Source organism: Sebastes fasciatus, chromosome 10 (assembly GCF_043250625.1).
Source record: "Sebastes fasciatus isolate fSebFas1 chromosome 10, fSebFas1.pri, whole genome shotgun sequence".
NCBI lineage: Eukaryota > Metazoa > Chordata > Actinopteri > Perciformes > Sebastidae > Sebastes > Sebastes fasciatus.
In genome coordinates this window covers 20881086-20903192 of record NC_133804.1, presented here as the reverse complement: position 1 = coordinate 20903192, position 22107 = coordinate 20881086, and the positions used below count along the sequence as shown (strand labels likewise).

Genomic DNA, 22107 nt, shown 5'->3' with positions numbered 1-22107 from the left:
AACTCCGCTCCGAAAACGCGCTCGTCCTTTTTGACGCAGAAACAACCTCGGGATTAAAATTATGTGAATATGTTCGTGATCAAAGACGTCAAATCAAATTCAATATTACTGGAAACGTACGTTTTATCGGGTGAACTGCAGTGAACCAGCACACAACAATGGGGTCCTTTGTAACAATGCAGTCTTGCAAAAGGTACGTGCTGCTCGCTATTCTTCTTTCTTTCATTCGTAACATATCGACTTCAGTGACTCATTATTCAATACCGGAGGAGATGAAAGAAGGATCTGTTGTTGCTAATCTTGCTACCGATCTCACCCTGGATGTTACGACATTGAATCAGAGGAAGATGCGTCTGGACATCATTGCAAATAAGAAATATCTGGATGTGAACAAAGAGACTGGAGAACTGTATATTGTTGACAAAATTGACAGGGAAAATATTTGCACAACCAAGTCATCAGCGTCCTGTTATCTGAAACTGGAAGTAATACTAGAAAACCCAGTACGAATATTTAACATAGAAGTAGAAATTTTGGATATGAACGACAACGCCCCTCAATTTCGAAGAGACGTCATACATTTAGATATATCTGAAGCAACGCCAAAAGGAGAGAGATTCTCTCTCAGTAATGCAGCTGATCCTGATGTTGGAAGCAATTCAGTGAAAACGTACCATCTGAGTGAAAGTGAACATTTTAATATTGAAGTTCAGACTGGAAGAGATGGGTCGAGATTTGCCGAATTAATCTTAACAAAGGCCTTAGACAGAGAGCAGCAGGCTGTTCATAATTTAATACTCACAGCTGTAGATGGAGGCACACCTGCTCGATCTGGCACTGCAAGTGTTATTGTTCGCGTTTTGGACACAAATGATAATGCTCCTACTTTTGACAAAGTCAGTTATAACATAAAGATAATGGAAAATTCTCCTATTGGAAGTCTTGTTGTTCATCTTAATGCAACAGATTTAGATGAGGGGTCAAATTCTGATATAACATATTCATATAGTTTATATACGTCAGAAAAAACACAGGAAACGTTTAATCTGAATCCTTCCACTGGTGAAATTACTGTTAAAGGGATGTTAAACTATGAGGATTTCAGGATTTATGATATGGAAGTTATAGCAACGGATAAAGGAGCCAATAGTTTATCAAGTCAATGTACTGTTAAAATTCTGGTTGAAGACATGAATGACAACCACCCAGAAATATCTATTAGATCATTTCAGAGTCCAGTCAATGAAAACATAGAATTAGACACAGTGATAGCTGTAGTTAGTGTCAGTGATAAAGACTCAGGAGACAATGGAGTGGTTGATCTTCATATTCCAGATAATATGCCTTTTAAACTGAGGGAGTCCTCTGATAACTATTATGAATTAGTAGTGTCAGAGCCATTAGACCGTGAGAAGGTTCCAGAATATGACGTCACGTTCACTGTGACAGACAGAGGTTCTCCTCCTTTATCTGACAATGAAACTATGACGTTAGAGCTGCTGGATGTTAATGACAATGTTCCACAGTTCCCTCAGTCATTTTATACTATACGTGTAATGGAGAATAACGCACCTGGAGCCTTGCTCAGTTCACTCACTGCGTTTGACCCTGACCTCCATGAAAACCAGTATCTGGTTTATTTCATCCTAGAGAAGGAGATAGCCAACACCTCCATGTCCATGCTGTTCTCCATCAATCCAGAGAACGGCAATCTTTACGCACTGAAAACTTTTGACTATGAGATCGAGAAGGAGTTTCTTTTCCACATCGAGGCCAGAGACTCTGGCTCTCCTCCACTCAGCAGTAACGTGACGGTCCACATCATCATTGTGGACCAGAACGACAACGCTCCGGTTATTGTCTCTCCGTGGCGCGCGCACGGCTCGGTGGTGGAGGAGAAGATCCCCAGATCCACCGATAAAGGCTCTCTGGTTTCCAAGGTGATAGCCTTGGACACCGACTCGGTGCACAACTCTCGGATTACCTACCAGTTTTTACAGGTGACTGACGCCACCTTGTTCAGTCTGGACCAGTACAACGGAGAGATCCGGACTATGAGGATGTTCAGTTACAGAGATCCGCGTCACCAGAGACTTGTTGTTATTGCCAAGGACAATGGGGAGCCCGCTCTCTCTGCTACAGTCACCATCAAGCTGTCCACAATGGAGACCGCCGTTAAGGCCTACTCTGACATGACTGAGGTGCCTCTAGAATATGACATCTTCTCAGACCTCAACCTGTATCTGGTCATCGGTCTGGGCTCGGTGTCATTTCTCCTGCTCATCACCATACTGGTCACCATCGTGCTCAAGTGTCAGAAACCCAAGCCCAGCAAAGCGGCTCCTCCCTGCAGGAACAGTGTGATCAGTGAGAGGAACTCCACCATCGCAGATTCCACTCTGGTCTCCAACGATGCCTACTGGTACAGTCTGTTTCTAGCAGAGACCAGGAAAGGAAAGATGGTGGTGAGACAGCCTGTGCCAAAGGGCTCCAGATACATCGTGTCCAGTTTACCAAGAGGCACAGGACTGACAGACACTAGTGGCTCAGCAGCATCCACTCTGCAGGTAGGAGTCCAATTTGCACATTTGCTTTTATATTTATCATTTATCAATATTTAGTGGCATTTCGTTTGAATTTGGCAATTTTTTGTGGTCATTAAGCTTCAATAATGAATCTCATAAAAAGTGTAAATAAATTTGATTATTCTTGTCAGGGATACTCAATTTAAACTCACATTGACACTAATAGACTAATCCTTGAAGTACATCATCTTATAAGCAGTTGAAAGAATGCCATAAAACCTAAAAGGTGGCGCTGTTTTGTTAGTAAAATGCCAGCTCATACACGCCATGACAGTGAATCGTCGTCATCAGGTCAGATCGTGAAACAGCCGGACAGCTCCGTGGTGCTGAAACTCCGCTCCGAAAACGCGCTCGTCCTTTTTATAACGCCGAAACAACCTCGGGATTAAAATTATGTGATTATGTTCGTGATCAAGGCTGTTACAGCAAAATTCAATATTACTGGAAACGTACGTTTTATCGGGTGAATTGCGATGAACCAACACACAACAATGGGGTCCTTTGTAACAATGCAGTCTTGGAGAAGGTACGTGCTGCTCGCTATTTTTATTCTTTTTTCCTTCGTTCACAACATATCGACTTCAGTTACTCCTTATTCAATACCGGAGGAGATGAAAGAAGGATCTGTTGTCACTAATCTTGCTACCGATCTCAGCCTGGATGTTAAAACACTGAATCAGAGGAAGATGCGTCTGGACATCATTGCAAATAAGAAATATCTGGATGTGAACAAAGAGACTGGTGAACTGTATGTTGTTGAGAAGATTGACAGGGAACATATTTGTTCTGCAAAATCGTCTTGCTATCTCAGACTGGAGGTAATACTAGAAAACCCAGTACGAATTTTTAATATAGAAGTAGAAATTTTGGATATGAACGACAACGCCCCTCAATTTCGAAGAGACGTCATACATTTAGATATATCTGAAGCAACGCCAAAAGGAGAGAGATTCTCTCTCAGCAACGCAGTTGATCCTGATGTTGGGAGCAATTCAGTGAAAACATACCATCTGAGTGAAAGTGAACATTTTAATATTGAAGTTCAGACTGGAAGAGATGGAACGAAGTTGGCCGATTTGATATTGAAAAAGTCTTTGGATCGAGAGCAGCATGCTGTTCATAATTTAATACTCACAGCTGTAGATGGAGGCACACCTGCTCGATCTGGCACTGCAAGTGTTATTGTTCGCGTTTTGGACACAAATGATAATGCTCCTACTTTTGACAAAGTCAGTTATAACATAAAGATAATGGAAAATTCTCCCATTGGAAGCCTTGTTGTTCATCTTAATGCAACAGATTTAGATGAGGGATCAAATTCTGATATAACATATTCATATAGTTTATATACGTCAGAGAAAACACAGGAAACATTTAATCTGAATCCTTCCACTGGTGAAATTACTGTTAAAGGAATGTTAAATTATGAGGATTTCAAGATTTATGATATGGAAGTTATAGCAACGGATAAAGGAGCCAATAGTTTATCAAGTCAATGTACTGTTAAGATTCTGGTTGAAGACATGAATGACAACCACCCAGAAATATCTATTAGATCATTTCAGAGTCCAGTCAATGAAAACATAGAATTAGACACAGTGATAGCTGTAGTTAGTGTCAGTGATAAAGACTCAGGAGACAATGGAGTGGTTGATCTTCATATTCCAGATAATATGCCTTTCAAACTGAGGGAGTCCTCTGATAACTATTATGAATTAGTAGTGTCAGAGCCATTAGACCGTGAGAAAGTTCCAGAATATGACGTCACGTTCACTGTGACAGACAGAGGTTCTCCTCCTTTATCTGACAATGAAACTATGACGTTAGAGCTGCTGGATGTTAATGACAATGTTCCACAGTTCCCTCAGTCATTTTATACTATACGTGTAATGGAGAATAACGCACCTGGAGCCTTGCTCAGTTCACTCACTGCGTTTGACCCTGACCTCCATGAAAACCAGTATCTAGTTTATTTCATCCTAGAGAAGGAGATAGCCAACACCTCCATGTCCATGCTGTTCTCCATCAATCCAGAGAACGGCAATCTTTACGCACTAAAAACATTTGACTATGAGATCGAGAAGGAGTTTCGTTTCCACATCGAGGCCAGAGACTCTGGCTCTCCTCCACTCAGCAGTAACGTAACGGTCCACATCATCATTGTGGACCAGAACGACAACGCTCCGGTTATTGTCTCTCCGTGGCGCGCGCACGGCTCAGTGGTGGAGGAGAAGATCCCCAGATCCACCGATAAAGGCTCTCTGGTTTCCAAGGTGATAGCCTTAGACACCGACTCGGTGCACAACTCTCGGATTACCTACCAGTTTCTACAGGTGACTGACGCCACCTTGTTCAGTCTGGACCAGTACAACGGAGAGATCCGGACTATGAGGATGTTCAGTTACAGAGATCCACGCCACCAGAGACTGGTTGTTATTGCCAAGGACAACGGGGAGCCTGCTCTCTCTGCTACAGTCACCATCAAGCTGTCCACAGTGGAGACCGCCGTTAAGGCCTACTCTGACATGACTGAGGTGCCTCTAGAATATGACATCTTCTCAGACCTCAACCTGTATCTGGTCATCGGTCTGGGCTCGGTGTCATTTCTCCTGCTCATCACCATACTGGTCACCATCGTGCTCAAGTGTCAGAAACCCAAGCCCAGCAAAGCGGCTCCTCCCTGCAGGAACAGTTTGACCAGTGAGAGGAACTCCACCATCGCAGATTCCACTCTGGTCTCCAACGATGCCTACTGGTACAGTCTGTTTCTAGCAGAGACCAGGAAAGGAAAGATGGTGGTGAGACAGCCTGTGCCAAAGGGCTCCAGATACATCGTGTCCAGTTTACCAAGAGGCACAGGACTGACAGACACTAGTGGCTCAGCAGCTTCCACCCTGCAGGTAGGAAACATATGTATTTAACACGAGTTACAAACAGATGTACTTCGTGGATATCCATCAAGTCCACTCACAAGTGACTATTGCAGTCATGTCTTTCTTGTCATACCAGCGATATAGAATCTTACTCTCCTCTTTACTTACTTTAAGTTACTACACTTAAAATGAACCACATCACAAGTTAAAATGTAATTGTGCACATTAAAGGGGAACTATGGCCATTTTTAAAATTCCTAGATGGTATTCTTATGGTCTAAGACAGTCCGAAAAATATTAGTAAACATGAACAACTCTCTCCCAAATCCAAAAACTAGAGTGCTAAAACTCAAACTTGTGATGTCATAGGGTATACAGTGTGGAGCTGCTCCATAAACAATGAATAGGGAGAGATATTCTAGATGCCAATGAGAGCACCCAGAGGAATGTTCTGAGTATATGGGAACATTTTCTATTTCACAACTGAGAACGCTAAAGCTCATTTGGGTATATAAAAAAAGAAAACAAACATTCTGTGGGTCAGTCTCCCATTCATCGTCTATGGAGCAGCACCAGGCTTTATACCCTATGATATCACAAGTTTGATATTACTTCTCTGATTTCTGGCTTTGAGAGAGAGTAGCTCACTTTCACAAATATTGATTGTACATTCCTTGGCCACAGAAATAACATACTGGAATTAAAAAAAAAAAAAGGTGGTGTTCCCCTTTAACAACATGTTGGATAAGTCTTCTTACACTCGCTGCAGCAGTTCCTCACTTTTAAAATCTTGATACAGTTTTATGAAATTGAACAAGTAATTTAATAGATAATACTCTCCCTTACTTAATAGATTGTTGTTGCTACTTCAGCCTGCGTATTTCTACATACATTAGGTATTGTGGAGCACACATATATTCTATTAAATAAAATCTAATTGTCAGCAGCAATTATTGATGGTACAAAAACGAAACTTTGGATTTTATCACGTTTGGCATCGCTTTTACGCACAGAAAGCTGTGCGTAAAACTCGCAGAACATGAAGGAAAGAGGATACTATGATACATAAATCGATGCCTTTACAATCACTGTATACATGTGTGACCACAAACAAACAAACAAAGCGTTTATAAATAACTGTAGATATATAATGAACTGAAATTGAAGATTAATTATATTTTTAGAATTCCACCTCCCATCCAGGGAATACGTTTAGAAATCAGACATGAAAACTTCACAAAAACTTATATCTAGTTTCTTAAACTGTCATTAAAAACACTCTCACTCCTCCTTATTTTAAAACAAAATAATTTTTCAAAACAGGTGCAAAGGCTCACACCAGACTATTTTCGTCGCTGCTCTCCACCAAAACACATTCACTCATGAGGTCATCGTTCTCACGGTAGTTTATTGGAGGAGGGACATTCAGACATTGTATTACGCTGACGTCACTCTTGGTCTAAGCGTGAAGAACCTTTTCTTGTAAGATCCTCGCTTCGTATGTTCGTTCAACAAGAGGGCGGTTTATCCTCGTTTCAGCACATTTCAAGATTATAACTACGGAATTTGCACGATGGCGCATCATATCCGACTATTATTGGGAGGACGGTACGTTTCCGCATTTCTCTTTCTTTCTGCCATGATGAACACGGTATCTACCGTCACCCATTATTCTGTTCCCGAAGAAATGGAGGAAGGTTCAGTCGTTGCTAATTTAGCAACTGATCTGGGATTAGACACGAAGGCGCTCAAGGGAAGGAATATGCGCGTAGACGTTGTCGGCAGTAAGAAATATCTTGACATCAACAAAGACACAGGAGAGCTGTTTATCCTGGAAAGGATAGACAGAGAGTTATGCCCCTCGAAGACAACTACATCATCGTGCTTTCTAAGATTGGACGCTACGATTGAAAATCCAGTACGAATGTTTAATATTGAGGTGGAAATCACGGATATTAACGACAACGCGCCTCATTTTCGAAGAGGAACGATGCACTTGGACATCTCTGAATCAAGCCCCGTTGGAGAGAGATTCTCATTGAATAATGCTGCAGATCCAGATGTTGGAACAAATTCTGTGAAAAATTACCATCTGAGCTCAAGTGAGCACTTCTCCATTGAAATTCAGACCGGGAGAGATGGGACGAAGTTCGCTGATTTGATTCTGGACAAAGCTTTAGATAGAGAGCAGCAGGCTGTTCATAATCTAATACTCACTGCTGTGGACGGTGGAGTCCCCACGCGCACAGGTACAGCCAGCATCATTGTTCGCGTGCTTGATGTGAACGACAACGCCCCTTCATTTGACAAAGACAAATACAACCTCGATGTGATGGAAAACTCCCCGATTGGTAGTCTGGTAATAAAAGTAAATGCCACTGATTTAGATGAAGGGTCAAATTCTGATATTGTTTATTCATATAGTTTATATACATCAGAGAGAACGCAACAGATGTTTAACTTGAATCCAGAGAACGGTGAAATCAGAGTGAAAGAGATGATAAATTATGAAGATGTTAAGCTTTATGAAATGGAGGTTATTGCCAGCGATAAGGGGCCTAACTCCTTATCTGGACAGTGTAAACTGACAATACAGGTGACAGATATGAATGACAACCATCCAGAAATATCCATCAGATCATTTCAGAGCCCAATAAAAGAAAATGAGCCAATAGACACAGTGATAGCTGTAGTTAGTGTCAGTGATAAAGACTCAGGAGACAATGGAGTGGTTGATCTTCACATTCCAGATAATATGCCTTTCAAACTGAGGGAATCCTCTGATAACTATTATGAATTAGTAGTGTCAGAGCCATTAGACCGTGAGAAGGTTCCAGAATATGACATCACGTTCACTGTGACAGACAGAGGTTCTCCTCCTTTATCTGACAATGAAACTATGACGTTAGAGCTGCTGGATGTTAATGACAATGTTCCACAGTTCCCTCAGTCATTTTATATTATACGTGTAATGGAGAATAACGCACCTGGAGCCTTGCTCAGTTCACTCACTGCATTTGACCCTGACCTCCACGAAAACCAGTATCTAGTTTACTTCATCCTAGAGAAGGAGATAGCCAACACCTCCATGTCCATGCTGTTCTCCATCAATCCAGAGAACGGCAATCTTTACGCACTAAAAACTTTTGACTATGAGATCGAGAAGGAGTTTCTTTTCCACATCGAGGCCAGAGACTCTGGCTCTCCTCCACTCAGCAGTAACGTGACGGTCCACATCATCATTGTGGACCAGAACGACAACGCTCCGGTTATTGTCTCTCCGTGGCGCGCTCACGGCTCAGTGGTGGAGGAGAAGATCCCCAGATCCACCGATAAAGGCTCTCTGGTTGCCAAGGTGATAGCCTTGGACACCGACTCGGTGCACAACTCTCGGATTACCTACCAGTTTCTACAGGTGACTGACGCCACATTGTTCAGTCTGGACCAGTACAACGGAGAGATCCGGACTATGAGGATGTTCAGTTACAGAGATCCACGTCACCAGAGACTGGTTGTTATTGCCAAGGACAATGGGGAGCCCGCTCTCTCTGCTACAGTCACCATCAAGCTGTCCACAATGGAGACCGCCGTTAAGGCCTACTCTGACATGACTGAGGTGCCTCTAGAATATGACATCTTCTCAGACCTCAACCTGTATCTGGTCATCGGTCTGGGCTCGGTGTCATTTCTCCTGCTCATCACCATACTGGTCACCATCGTGCTCAAGTGTCAGAAACCCAAGCCCAGCAAAGCGGCTCCTCCCTGCAGGAACAGTTTGACCAGTGAGAGGAACTCCACCATCGCAGATTCCACTCTGGTCTCCAACGATGCCTACTGGTACAGTCTGTTTCTAGCAGAGACCAGGAAAGGAAAGATGGTGGTGAGACAGCCTGTGCCAAAGGGCTCCAGATACATCGTGTCCAGTTTACCAAGAGGCACAGGACTGACAGACACTAGTGGCTCAGCAGCTTCCACTCTGCAGGTAGGAAACATATCTATTTAACACGAGTTCCAAAGAGATGTACTTCGTGGATATCCATCAAGTCCACTGACGTGACTATTGCAGTCATGTCTTTCTTGTCATACCAGCGATATAGAATCTTACTCTCCTCTTTACTTACTTTAAGTTATTTCCCTTAAAATGAACCACATCGTAAGTTAAAATGTAATTGTGCACATTAAAGGGGAACTATGATAATTTAAAAAAATCCTAGATGTTATTCCTATGGTCTAAGACAGTCCAACAGATATTAGTAAACATAGTAAACATAGTAAACAATAGTAAACAACTCTCTCCCAAATCCAAAAACTAGAGTGCTAAAACTCAAACTTGTTATGTCATAGGGTATACAGTGTGGAGGATTCTCCATAGACAATGAATGGGGAATCATGTTCTAGATGCTGCTGAGAGCACCCAGAGGAATGCTCTGAGTATATGGGAACATTTTCTGTTTCACAACTGATAAAACTAAAGTTCATTTTGGTATAAAAAAAAGAAAACAAACATGTTGTTTGTCAGTCTCACATTCATCGTCTATGGAGCAGCTCTAGACTTTATACGCTATGACCTCACAAGTTGGAGACTTACTTCTCTGGTTTCTGGCTTTGAGAGAGAAAGTAGCTCACTTTCACAAATATTGATTCAACTTTCCTTGGCCATGGAAATAACATATTGGAATTTAAAAAAAATAGGTAGTGTTTCCCTTTAACAACGTGTTGGATAAGTCTTCTTACTCTTGCTGCAGCAGCTTTTTTCCATTAAAATCTTGATACAATTTTATGAAATTTAACAAGTAATTTGATAAATAATACCTTCCCTTTCTTAAAAGATTGTTCTTGCTATTTCGGTAATTATGCATACATTAGGTATTGTAGGGCACACACATATTCTATTAAATAAAATGCAAATGTCAGTAGAAATTATGGATGATGCACAAACGGACACTTTGGATTTCATCACGTTTGGCATCGTTTTTACGCACAGACAGCCGTGCGTAAAACTCGCAGAACACGAAGGAAAGAGGATACTATGTAACATAATCTATGCCTTCACAATCACTTTATACACGTCTGGCAATAAACAAACAAACAACACGTTTATACATAACTGTAAATATATAATGAACAGAAACTAAAGACTACTTATCATTTTTTTTATTCCACCTCCCACCCAGGGAATACGTTTAGAAATCAGACATGACAAGTTCACAAAAACGTATTTATAGTTTCTTAAACTGTCGTTAAAAAATGTTGCACCTCTTCTTATTTTAAAACAAAATATATATTTGTTGGGATTTCATCACGTTTGGCATCGTTTTTACGCACAGACACCCGTGCGTAAAACTCGCAGAACATGAAGGAAAGAGGATACTATGATACACACTCTATACCTTTACAATCACTTTATACATGTGTGACCACAAACAAACAAATAAACAAAGCGTTTATAAATAACTGTAAATATATAATGAACTGAAACTGAAGATTAATTATATTTTTAGAATTCTACCTCCCACCCAGGGAATACGTAGCAAAATCAAACATGAAAAGTTTACAAAAACTTATTTCCAGTTTCTTAAACTGTCATTAAAAACACTCTCACTCCTCCTTATTTTAAAACAAAATACTATTTTAAAACAGGTGCAAAGTCTCAGACCAGACTATTTTCGTCGCTGCTCTCCACGAAAATATATTCTCTGATGAGGTCATCGTTCTCACGGTAGTTTATTGGCGGAGGGACATTCAGACATTGTATTACGCTGACGTCACTCTTGGTCTAAGCGTGAAGAAACGCTATCCTGTAAGATCGTCGCTTCGTATGTTCGTTCAACAAGAGGGAGGTTTATCTTCGTTTCAGCACATTTCAAGATTTTAACTTCTGCACGATGGCGCATCATATCCGACTGTTATTCGGGAGAGGGTACGTTTCCGCATTTCTCTTTCTTTCTGCCATGATGAACACGGTATCTACCGTCACCCATTATTCTGTTCCCGAAGAAATGGAGGAAGGTTCAGTCGTTGCTAATTTAGCAACTGATCTGGGATTAGACACGAAGGCGCTCAAGGGAAGGAAAATGCGCGTAGACGTTGTCGGCAGTAAGAAATATCTTGACATCAACAAAGACACAGGAGAGCTGTTTATCCTGGAAAGGATAGACAGAGAGCTGTTATGCCCCTCGAAGACAACTACATCGTGCTTTCTTAAATTAGAGGCTGCAATTGAAAATCCAGTACGAATGTTTAATATTGAGGTGGAAATCACGGATATTAACGACAACACTCCTCATTTTCGACGAGGAACGATGCACTTGGACATCTCTGAATCAAGCCCCGTTGGAGAGAGATTCTCATTGAATAATGCTGCAGATCCAGATGTTGGAACAAATTCTGTGAAAAATTACCACCTGAGCTCAAGTGAACATTTTGCACTCGAAATTCAGACCGGGAGAGATGGGTCAAAGTTTGCAGATTTGATTCTGAAGAAAGCTTTAGATAGAGAGCAGCAGGCTGTTCATAATCTAATACTCACTGCTGTGGACGGTGGAGTCCCCACGCGCACAGGTACAGCCAGCATCATTGTTCGCGTGCTTGATGTGAACGACAACGCCCCTTCATTTGACAAAGACAAATACAACGTAGATGTGATGGAAAACTTCCCGATTGGCAGTCTTGTAATAAAACTAAATGCCTCTGATTTAGATGAAGGGTCAAATTCTGATATTGTTTATTCATATAGTTTATATACATCAGAGAGAACGCAACAGATGTTTAACCTGAATCCAGAGAACGGTGAAATCAGAGTGAAAGAGATGATAAATTATGAAGATGTTAAGCTTTATGAAATGGAGGTTATTGCCAGCGATAAGGGGCCTAACTCCTTATCTGGACAGTGTAAACTGACAATACAGGTGACAGATATGAATGACAACCATCCAGAAATATCCATCAGATCATTTCAGAGCCCAATAAAAGAAAATGAGCCAATAGACACAGTGATAGCTGTAGTTAGTGTCAGTGATAAAGACTCAGGAGACAATGGAGTGGTTGATCTTCATATTCCAGATAATATGCCTTTCAAACTGAGGGAATCCTCTGATAACTATTATGAATTAGTAGTGTCAGAGCCATTAGACCGTGAGAAGGTTCCAGAATATGACATCACGTTCACTGTGACAGACAGAGGTTCTCCTCCTTTATCTGACAATGAAACTATGACGTTAGAGCTGCTGGATGTTAATGACAATGTTCCACAGTTCCCTCAGTCATTTTATATTATACGTGTAATGGAGAATAACGCACCTGGAGCCTTGCTCAGTTCACTCACTGCATTTGACCCTGACCTCCACGAAAACCAGTATCTAGTTTACTTCATCCTAGAGAAGGAGATAGCCAACACCTCCATGTCCATGCTGTTCTCCATCAATCCAGAGAACGGCAATCTTTACGCACTAAAAACTTTTGACTATGAGATCGAGAAGGAGTTTCTTTTCCACATCGAGGCCAGAGACTCTGGCTCTCCTCCACTCAGCAGTAACGTGACGGTCCACATCATCATTGTGGACCAGAATGACAACGCTCCGGTTATTGTCTCTCCGTGGCGCGCGCACGGCTCGGTGGTGGAGGAGAAGATCCCCAGATCCACCGATAAAGGCTCTCTGGTTTCCAAGGTGATAGCCTTGGACACCGACTCGGTGCACAACTCTCGGATTTCCTACCAGTTTCTACAGGTGACTGACGCCACCTTGTTCAGTCTGGACCAGTACAACGGAGAGATCCGGACTATGAGGATGTTCAGTTACAGAGATCCGCGTCACCAGAGACTGGTTGTTGTTGCCAAGGACAACGGGGAGCCTGCTCTCTCTGCTACAGTCACCATCAAGCTGTCCACAATGGAGACCGCCGTTAAGGCCTACTCTGACATGACTGAGGTGCCTCTAGAATATGACATCTTCTCAGACCTCAACCTGTATCTGGTCATCGGTCTGGGCTCGGTGTCATTTCTCCTGCTCATCACCATACTGGTCACCATCGTGCTCAAGTGTCAGAAACCCAAGCCCAGCAAAGCGGCTCCTCCCTGCAGGAACAGTTTGACCAGTGAGAGGAACTCCACCATCGCAGATTCCACTCTGGTCTCCAACGATGCCTACTGGTACAGTCTGTTTCTAGCAGAGACCAGGAAAGGAAAGATGGTGGTGAGACAGCCTGTGCCAAAGGGCTCCAGATACATCGTGTCCAGTTTACCAAGAGGCACAGGACTGACAGACACTAGTGGCTCAGCAGCTTCCACCCTGCAGGTACAGATGGCCTCTCACTTCACTGCAGTTTAAAAAAAACCTTAGTCCTAACTTTATTTTTGTGACGAAAAATATCTGGCCTACTGTTAACTCAGTTCACACTGCAGTACTTCATTACTGATCAGCTTCTAGCTGAAGTGTATTGGCAATGTTTTCTTTTGTTGCAGTAAATATTGTCTGAGGCAAGTAAGAGTGATATAAAAAGAGTAATCATACCTTACAATAATACTATATTTTGCAGTTTAAACAATGAGCAACTTAATTCTAAATTGAATAATGAATGAAATGTATTGAATGTATCATACCAGATACATTGAGAAAAACAACAACAACAAAGTCACTAAATCAGTAAAAAAGTTCGGTATCAGTGCACAGTATAAAACTACACGTAAAGTTTTGCTGTACCGCTGATGTTGTCTGTGTTTGTGTTTTGCACTAAGGATACTTTCTGGCTTCAATTTTCATGTGTGTGTGTGAGACCACTTCACACTTTGGCTTGCCGTTAAATACCGTAACAACAACGCTTCACATCACTCATTCTCTCAATATGATATTGTAAAATATTCTTTAAAATGTAATTTTCATTCAACAGGTATCTACTAAAAATGAACATAAAAGAATCCAACCTCCAATATGACATTTAACATTCAACCAGGAAAAAAAGCTATACTTTAGCTGACTATGTTTTAAAAAAAATCCATCAGAAAACGGAAGTCAAAATAAAACATTACATTTAGGATTCAAACAGATGGCAAAGAATCACCGGTCAATCTAACAGTTGAAAGCAACCAGCCTGAAGAAGAGATTCAAAGGTTACACCTCTGCTTCATAACATATCTTGCTGTTTGTATTTAAAGTTTTGCGGTTGTTTTACAGAGCAGCACTCGCTAAAAAAGGCTTTTCATTCATTACTGCTCAAGAGAGACTTTGGTTTGTGGCCTATATATCAGTGTATCTTCATTGTTTTATTCACTGCAAATGGAAACACATTCAAGTCTAAAGCAGAATGCTAACGTCAATACACAAAGAGCACATGTGCTCTGTTTTTTTTAACCAATAATCAAAAAACAATAATGCACTACACTGTTTTTCTCCAACAGTGGGGTGTTTTCAGCTCAACTTTTTTGTGCTCTGCATCACCACAGTACATATCTGAAATGAAAATGCTGAACAAACTGTTTAGAGCTAACCTTTTTTTTCCCCAGCATCAGTGTCATTTGATTATTCAATGTGATACCATGGATGTTTAGCTGCATCTATCTATCCATCCATCCACCTATCCGTCTACCTATCCGTCTACCTACCTACCTACCTACCTACCTACCTACCTACCTACCTACCTACCTATCTATCTACCTACCTATCTATCTATCTATCTATCTATCTATCTATCTATCTATCTATCTATCTATCTATCTATCTATCTATCTATGATGGTAAGTATGCTGCTGAAAGAACAAACAATGATATAGCTAAATGTAAAACTGTGTTTTAACCCATTTTTATAGAACGGATTGTAACAAGCTGCAGTATCTGTAGTAAGGGGTCAAACTAACTATGCTGCTTAGTCTGTGGTAGTTTCTAAAGATAACTTTTCATTCATAGTGCCTCGACACCAACTCTGTGATCAAAGGATACATACACAAATAATCCTTTTTTTGTGTTTGCAATGACCTGACCATTAAACTGCTTGTTTTTTTCTTCTCCCCACTCTAAAGTACCCTAAATGAGGAAAGTCCACTCTGCAGCTGGAGGTATGCAGGAGTCTCACTCCCCCACCCCGGATGCCCTTTTATGAATGATGTGACAGAGCTTAGTGTGTGAATTGTTTTTTTCTGTTTGTTTTGTTCTCAGTGGATCTTTTTAAAATTATTTTGTCTTGTTTAGTTTCCCTTGGAGAAGGAGATTTTTTTTTAATTGCAAAGGGTCACTAAGTTGACATCACATGCAGCTTGTCAAATATCCTGTGTTAACCTCTTCATGCCTACATTTGGTTACTGTTACTCATATTACAGCCTCATCACTATAACGCCTACTAAAAATGTGTCAAACTACCACAGTAATGAACACTGCTTCTGTCAGTATTTCAGGATTATGTCCCCTCTAAAAATGTTTAAAAAGTTGACAGAGCCTAAAAATATGGCCCTAAATGATTTAGATTTACAGGGGGACAAAGATAATTATACAAATGCATTATATACTGATTCTGACCCTTTTTGGTCAGTTTTTGCAGACAAGCAAAAGTGGTGGTCCTGATGACGTAGTATGGAAACAGCATTCCTATCCTAGTTATTACTTTTGGTGAACAAAGTGAGAGTCAAATACTGTATCTTAGGCTCATAGAGTATTAATCTTTAAACACAAAATGATAACATCAATATGCTGCTCAGCCTGAAGGTCATTGATCACAGTTCTAAAAAAAATCCTTCACTTCCACTAACAATAATACCATTTGCTGGCTTTGCTTTTTTCACAATCTGGCTTTTGCTGTTAATACACATGGGAAGAATCAAATCACTATGTTATCAAAAGAATCCTGTGCATGTGAAGATTACTTTGTGTCCCCCCCCCTACTGACCCATTACTAATAGATTATGAGTACATCCTATTTTTGAATGTTAATAAGTGGGACTGGACTGTGCTGTTGCTGTATGATTGGGCTATTATACTGTAATAAGACTGACTACACCGAATGACAATATTCTGTCTGCTGTAGTGTGAATTGTGACCTAATTCCTTGTGCAGGAGAGGCGCAAAGTGAAACCAGTCACCCAGTTACCTAGCAACCACTCTCCTTCACATAATATTGGAGCATGGTATTCATTGATAGACCTGCCACCTCACCACTACATGTTCAAGGATCTAACCCAAACCCCTCCACCCACTCTGTCTTCTGCCTGAAGCCCCTGTCTGTGTGACAGACATCGGCTGCATGAGATGTGTCATTTTGGCCAGTCACACATGGCTGTGGTTCTTTGCTAGATTTATCTAATTGTCTTGTCTCATTGGCAGGCATCCACCAGCAGCAGCGGCGGCAGTTCCACATAAGGCCACACTTCCAGCTGTGTACTGGGTTTGATGCTGACAGAAAAGCTTCATGGAGGAAAGGAGAAACCCCTGCCCGTAAACACCCCCACATCCATCCTGCTCAGCCTGATCCTTGTTTCCTCACAATGTGTATTTGCGCTATAACACCAAATGGACTATGGTGGCTAATTAAGGACACAGCCCTTCCCCCTCTCTTTCTTTAAGCACATGAAAAGCCAATCAACAATGCCTCTCTGTCCATTCAATATGCACGATAAGACTGCATGGCTTCAACCACACTCCAAACCTTCATACAAAATAAAATCAAGAGGAGATACATGCAAAGAAACAGACTGTACGGAAAATTACACCTGTGGATATTTAAAGAAGCCTCAACGAGGACTATTAGAGTGGACACGGGAATGAGGAAATGCCTTTAAGAGACCGTTTTCCCTCTCTAAAAATGAAACACATGTTGGGTATTACAATATTAACCTCTGTGCTTTGTCTTGCTCCATAACAGCATTGATGTATAATATACAAGTTAACTAAGAAGTGAAAACAGCACAATTAACTAAATGTCAGAATAGCACCAAACTACGATTTTAAAAGTATGAAACTAAAGGGGAATCAGTATTTTATAGATGTGGTAGCTTTTAGCAGTTTTATGTTTTTGTACTTGACTGTGTGCTTTATATGTGAGCTAGGCCTAAATATGAGAGTGCTGAGAGATTAAGTTAACCAGTACATTGAACAGATAAATGTGGGGCCTTCAGCCTTTATGTATCTGCCTTTCATTTGTTTTTGCATGGGATAATCAAAGTACTTTGATAGCTTTAGATATTTTATGATATTGAGCAATCCACTTTCTGGAGTAAGGCCTCACTGTATTTTTCAAAACAAGATGGGAGATTACCTTTTAATGAGATCACAATCATGAGGTACAACAGCATAATAATTTTGTCCCACTGCTACTTTTGGCAGCAGTGGGACATTTAGAAAGTTAAGTGTACAGTGTGCTTGAATGTTATGTTTACTTGGACATTACTGGAGAATAAGAGTCTAGAGGACTGACCTGAACGCAGTGATTCTTTGAGAATGGATTGATTAATATCTACGTATGACTACTGTATATACATCATATACTTTCACTTTTTTATTTTTAAAGCCAAATTCTGGATGTTCCTTAATTTCAACATCTCCTGAGATTGTGTTACAAGTTGAAAACTCACTTAATGACTTAATGTTTACTTTACATTACTGAATACTGGTTTCAACCAATGAAAGCTGTGCTCATGTGTATTACTGACTACTGTATGTATTTCCATATGCAACACATAAATAGGGATATATAGATATGACTGACATACAGCACATACAGTATATCACATGTCTGTATCTATAAATATGTTTTTCTTTTTCAGTATTAATGCTGAAATTTGTAAAGTGAATGAAAAACAGTGCCATCCGATTTATAGGACAGCTAGTATGTGAAACATTTTAAATGATCAGACATCATGTAGTCAAACTCTTCAGCACAGCTCACATTGCATTACTTATATAAAGCTATAATGTTTTACAGGCAAACATATACAATAAGTGCTTTTGTATAGTGGAACTTTTATGGTGCAATATGTAGTATTGTGTGTAATGTGAGCTTATTGTATGCTATGGTCTGTTAAATACAAAAACATCATAGAACATTAAACTTCATGGTGAACTTCTGAATCTCTTGAGTTTTGCATCAAAAGTTACCACTCATCTGGGACTGCTTCATTATCGTAAAATTAGTTTACTTCTAGTTTACAAAACCAACAACCTTCAGTGAATCTACTACAAACTACATGTGTGATGACAATAAGTCAAAGGCCTATTTTACTTAATTATAAAGCCTATCCCACCCTTGTCAGACAGTTAACTAACTTTCTTAAGTTCCACTTCACTTGATGTGTCAGTTTAAAAACATTTAGCTCATTTCTAAAACAAATCACAGATAAAGCCTTAGAGTAGTAACACTCTATCCATATGATTTTCCTGTCTGAGTCACTTTATGGAACAGTAATTTACTTGAATGCATACAGTATACTGCAATACAGTTTATGGAAATGTCAATGTTGGAGAGGTTGCTGATTTTGCTGACTCAGAGAGACAAAATCATCTGGCTCACATAGTGAGTCGATTAAGGAACAGCTTTACTGCAAGCATGCATTATCAACTCAAATCAAAGTATAGCTAAGAGTCAGGCCTAACACAGACATTTTGGCTGGTGTCATAAATATAAAAACATTAAAATGACAAAAGATCACCTCACACAATATCTGTCTTTTATACTGAAGGACCAGTTGTTGTATGTGTATGATGTAGATGCTTACTAGTTTTATTTAGGGTCAGAAAATGATTTAAGGTTTCAGATAGAAATGTTGTAGGGATCTTGAAAGTGTTACTCCCATATCAGAGAATGTGATATACAGTTGCAGTCACACTATTGGAGTATTAAGTCGGCCTTAGTAACAGAACTATGTCCTGCACAGGAAAATATAGCAGGATATTCTGATTTCTTGCTCTCTTTGTCACTGACTGACATGTTCTTATGGTCTTCCAGGGGGAGATTATTACAGCCGACACATACAGTCTGGAGTCTATAGTGACAGACAGTGCTCTGTTATGTTATCCTGCTTATGTCATTCATTTTCAATTTAAAGTTTCAGTTAAAATGTCACTGTTTAGCTATTGTAATCCACAAAATGAATATGAAAGCGTGGTAGGTGTTTGCTCAAAGCCCCACACCCTATTATTATTCCCTTCCTCCAGGATGCTCAAGCTTCTATTTTTATCTCACCATTTCTCTCTGATTCTGGGACAGTGTTAATATGCCAACAGAACAGGATCTTTGTCTATAAGTAGAAAACAGAAAATGTACCCTGTGTGTGCGTGTGTGTGTGTGTGTGTGTGTTTCCACAAAGATCTTTCTACTACAGCCACACTGCTTCAAAAACACAAGTAGTCATTCTGGACTTTGCCACCACTGGAATGTAAGTATTCATTATTCAAATGACGCCCTTAGTGTTTCATATTTAAGTTGACATACATAATACATACAAACCAGAAAATATAGTGTAGTAATGATGTAGAATTTTGCAAATCGTACATAAATTACTGGTGTATGCTATCTGACTGCTTAACTGAACTGCATTACTTAACTGCTGCATCCTGCCATGCTGAACTCAAAGTGCAGTATGATAATGACAAAACATCTCCAAAGCAAGTCCAATAATGAATAGTGAATTATCAGGCTCTTATTATCTTTACCTTCTGTTTTCTTCTTCTATTTTAGCAAAATAATCATTTGCCTTTACTTAAAATGTTCTCTTTGTGTCTGAAATATTAAAGAGTAACAATCTACACGTAGGCTGAATATTCAGTTTGTGCTTCCACCTAACGGTCGAAGGAGAACACTCTGTCCCAACCCCAATTGTATTGTGGCACTGCAGTAGCATTGCAGTTAATGTAACTACTGGGTGTGGTGGTAACAAACGCGCCAGAGTTAGACACTGCAACATCGCTTTACTTACTGAGAGTTGCTAAAATAAATGGTAATTAATAAATGTGCTATTCAGTCCAAAATTGCTGTGTGATAAATCAATTGTATTAGTAGTCACTAAAACTTTCTTCATTTACCATTTTTTGGTCAACTCACTCAGTCGCATTTGCTAAAAAACACTGAGCTCACACTGCTATATAAATTTACCATTTGTTTGATGTTGAAGGAAATGCATGCTAAGCTTCAACATCAAACAAATGGTAACAAATGCAAATAAATGCATTTATATAGCGTGTTTCTAGTCATCTGACCACACAAAGCACTTTACACTACATGCCAATATTTACCCATTCACACACACATTCATACACTTATGGCAGAGGCTGCCATACAAGGTGCCAACCTGCTCATCAGGATCTCAACTAATCATTCAGACACACTAACTCACACAGTCTTCGGGAGCAATTTGAGGTTCAGTATCTTGCCCAGGGACACTTTGACATCTTCCGTATAGTGGACGACCCGCTCTATCTCCTGAGCCGCAGCCGCCCCAAAAACAAACAAACCTTTGCTCTTTCCTGTGATCAAGTCACCTGGTACACAGGTGGAAAGTTTCATATGTTTCCTAACTATGATTCACTTTCAGGCAGGTGAGACAAGGGCTGTAGTCCAGTTTAGGCCTTTTTCTAATCCAAACATCATCATTATGCTGCTGTTCAGCTTCATTGGATCATTGATCTGCGCATTGATTTGGCATTTGGTTTTATGCAGATGCCCTTCCTGAGGTACATGTTTTAGTGGTGGGTCCCAGAGGAAACCCACGCAAACATGGGGAGGACATACAAACTCCACACAGAAAGGCCCTGCCCAGACCGGGGATCGAACCCACTCACTCCTTTCTGTGAGGCGACAGCACTAACCACTGCACCACCTCAAGCATTCTTCAAGTAATTCAAGGTCACAATATGTGTGAGTCAAAACAAGAGGGACAGGCAATTGAGGAAAACCATGACAGTACCTCTCTGATGTATACTGGCAGTGGAAACTGGCTCCAGCTAAGTGCCCCTTCTGGACAGTCTTCAGTGATCACAGTCAGCACACCCACCCATCTGTAAGGACATCATGGCCATCTTTATCCTACAAAGAAACACAATATCAAAGCTCTAAATAAAGTCTAACGAATAGTGCTAAAGGCCACAAATGTAGTTATTGTATGGAGACACATTTTATTACGACAGACTCATAAGCAGGTTTGTGTTAACACTGATTTACAGACAATGCATGTTTGCAGGATTTTCATTTTCTTCCATGAGGGTGGAATAATGAGTGTGTCTGCCTCTGTGTTAGTGTGTGCACACACATGACATCATCTCCCCAGAGAGATGAGATCATGTGTGAGCAGGGCAGCTTGACATTCAGGCCCACAGGATGAGTTATTTTGACTTAATATCCCCTAAAATTGTAGTAGCACTTAAGAGATGTGTGTCTTTGTAATGTATTTTAAATAAAGCAAGAATAAATGCTTTTATATGGGGTCTAGTTTAGATAGTATTGTGTTTGTTTGGAGCAAAGTGACATAAGGAACAGCTCGAGATCAGAAACATTTCTCTGTTTCCTTTCTCATCACCACTTGAGAGGAGACTGTCACACTGCATGTTTTCTGCTGCTCTGGTCCACTGGCAGACTAGCACACTGATAAACAACACAACAATGCACCAATGTGGAACAAAGCACTAGAACAACCACCAGCTGGCACTAGTAGGCTAACACATGTGCACCATACATCA

General features: G+C 40.5%; 3 protein-coding genes across 10 annotated transcripts in view; 2 read left to right on the top strand and 1 right to left on the bottom strand.

The window, feature by feature from the left end:
- LOC141775501 (protocadherin alpha-C2-like) overlaps positions 1 to 18507 on the top strand; it is a 39817-nt gene extending 21310 nt beyond the window's left edge. For 2 of the 7 annotated variants that reach the window (XR_012595612.1, XM_074648935.1), the window contains exons 2-3: positions 15471 to 15506; positions 16765 to 18507. Coding sequence is in view for 5 of the 7 variants with exons in the window: in XM_074648935.1 (XP_074505036.1) it covers positions 15471 to 15482 (12 nt within the window). In the remaining 2 variants the exon portion in view is untranslated. Of the gene's footprint in view, positions 1 to 143; positions 3112 to 6350; positions 9441 to 11196; positions 13753 to 15470; positions 15507 to 16764 lie in introns of those variants that run through there. The other 5 variants (XR_012595613.1, XM_074648934.1, XM_074648933.1 and 2 more) reach the window with 5 other exon arrangements.
- The window catches only part of LOC141775515 (fibroblast growth factor 18-like), a 305178-nt gene that overhangs the window by 84523 nt on the left and 198548 nt on the right, over positions 1 to 22107 (bottom strand). For both annotated transcript variants that reach the window (XM_074648965.1, XM_074648964.1), the window contains exon 2: positions 21339 to 21457. The gene's annotated coding sequence lies outside the window, so the exon portion shown is untranslated. The remainder of the gene's footprint in view (positions 1 to 21338; positions 21458 to 22107) is intronic.
- Positions 3059 to 5506, top strand: LOC141775504 (protocadherin alpha-C2-like). Its single transcript, XM_074648939.1, has one exon. The coding sequence runs from the start codon at positions 3059 to 3061 to the stop codon at positions 5504 to 5506; it is 2448 nt and encodes an 815-aa protein (XP_074505040.1).

Coding starts and splice junctions, on each gene's coding strand:
- LOC141775504 (XM_074648939.1), top strand. CDS start 3,059: ATGAACCAACACACAACAATGGGGTCCTTTGTAACAATGCAGTCTTGG.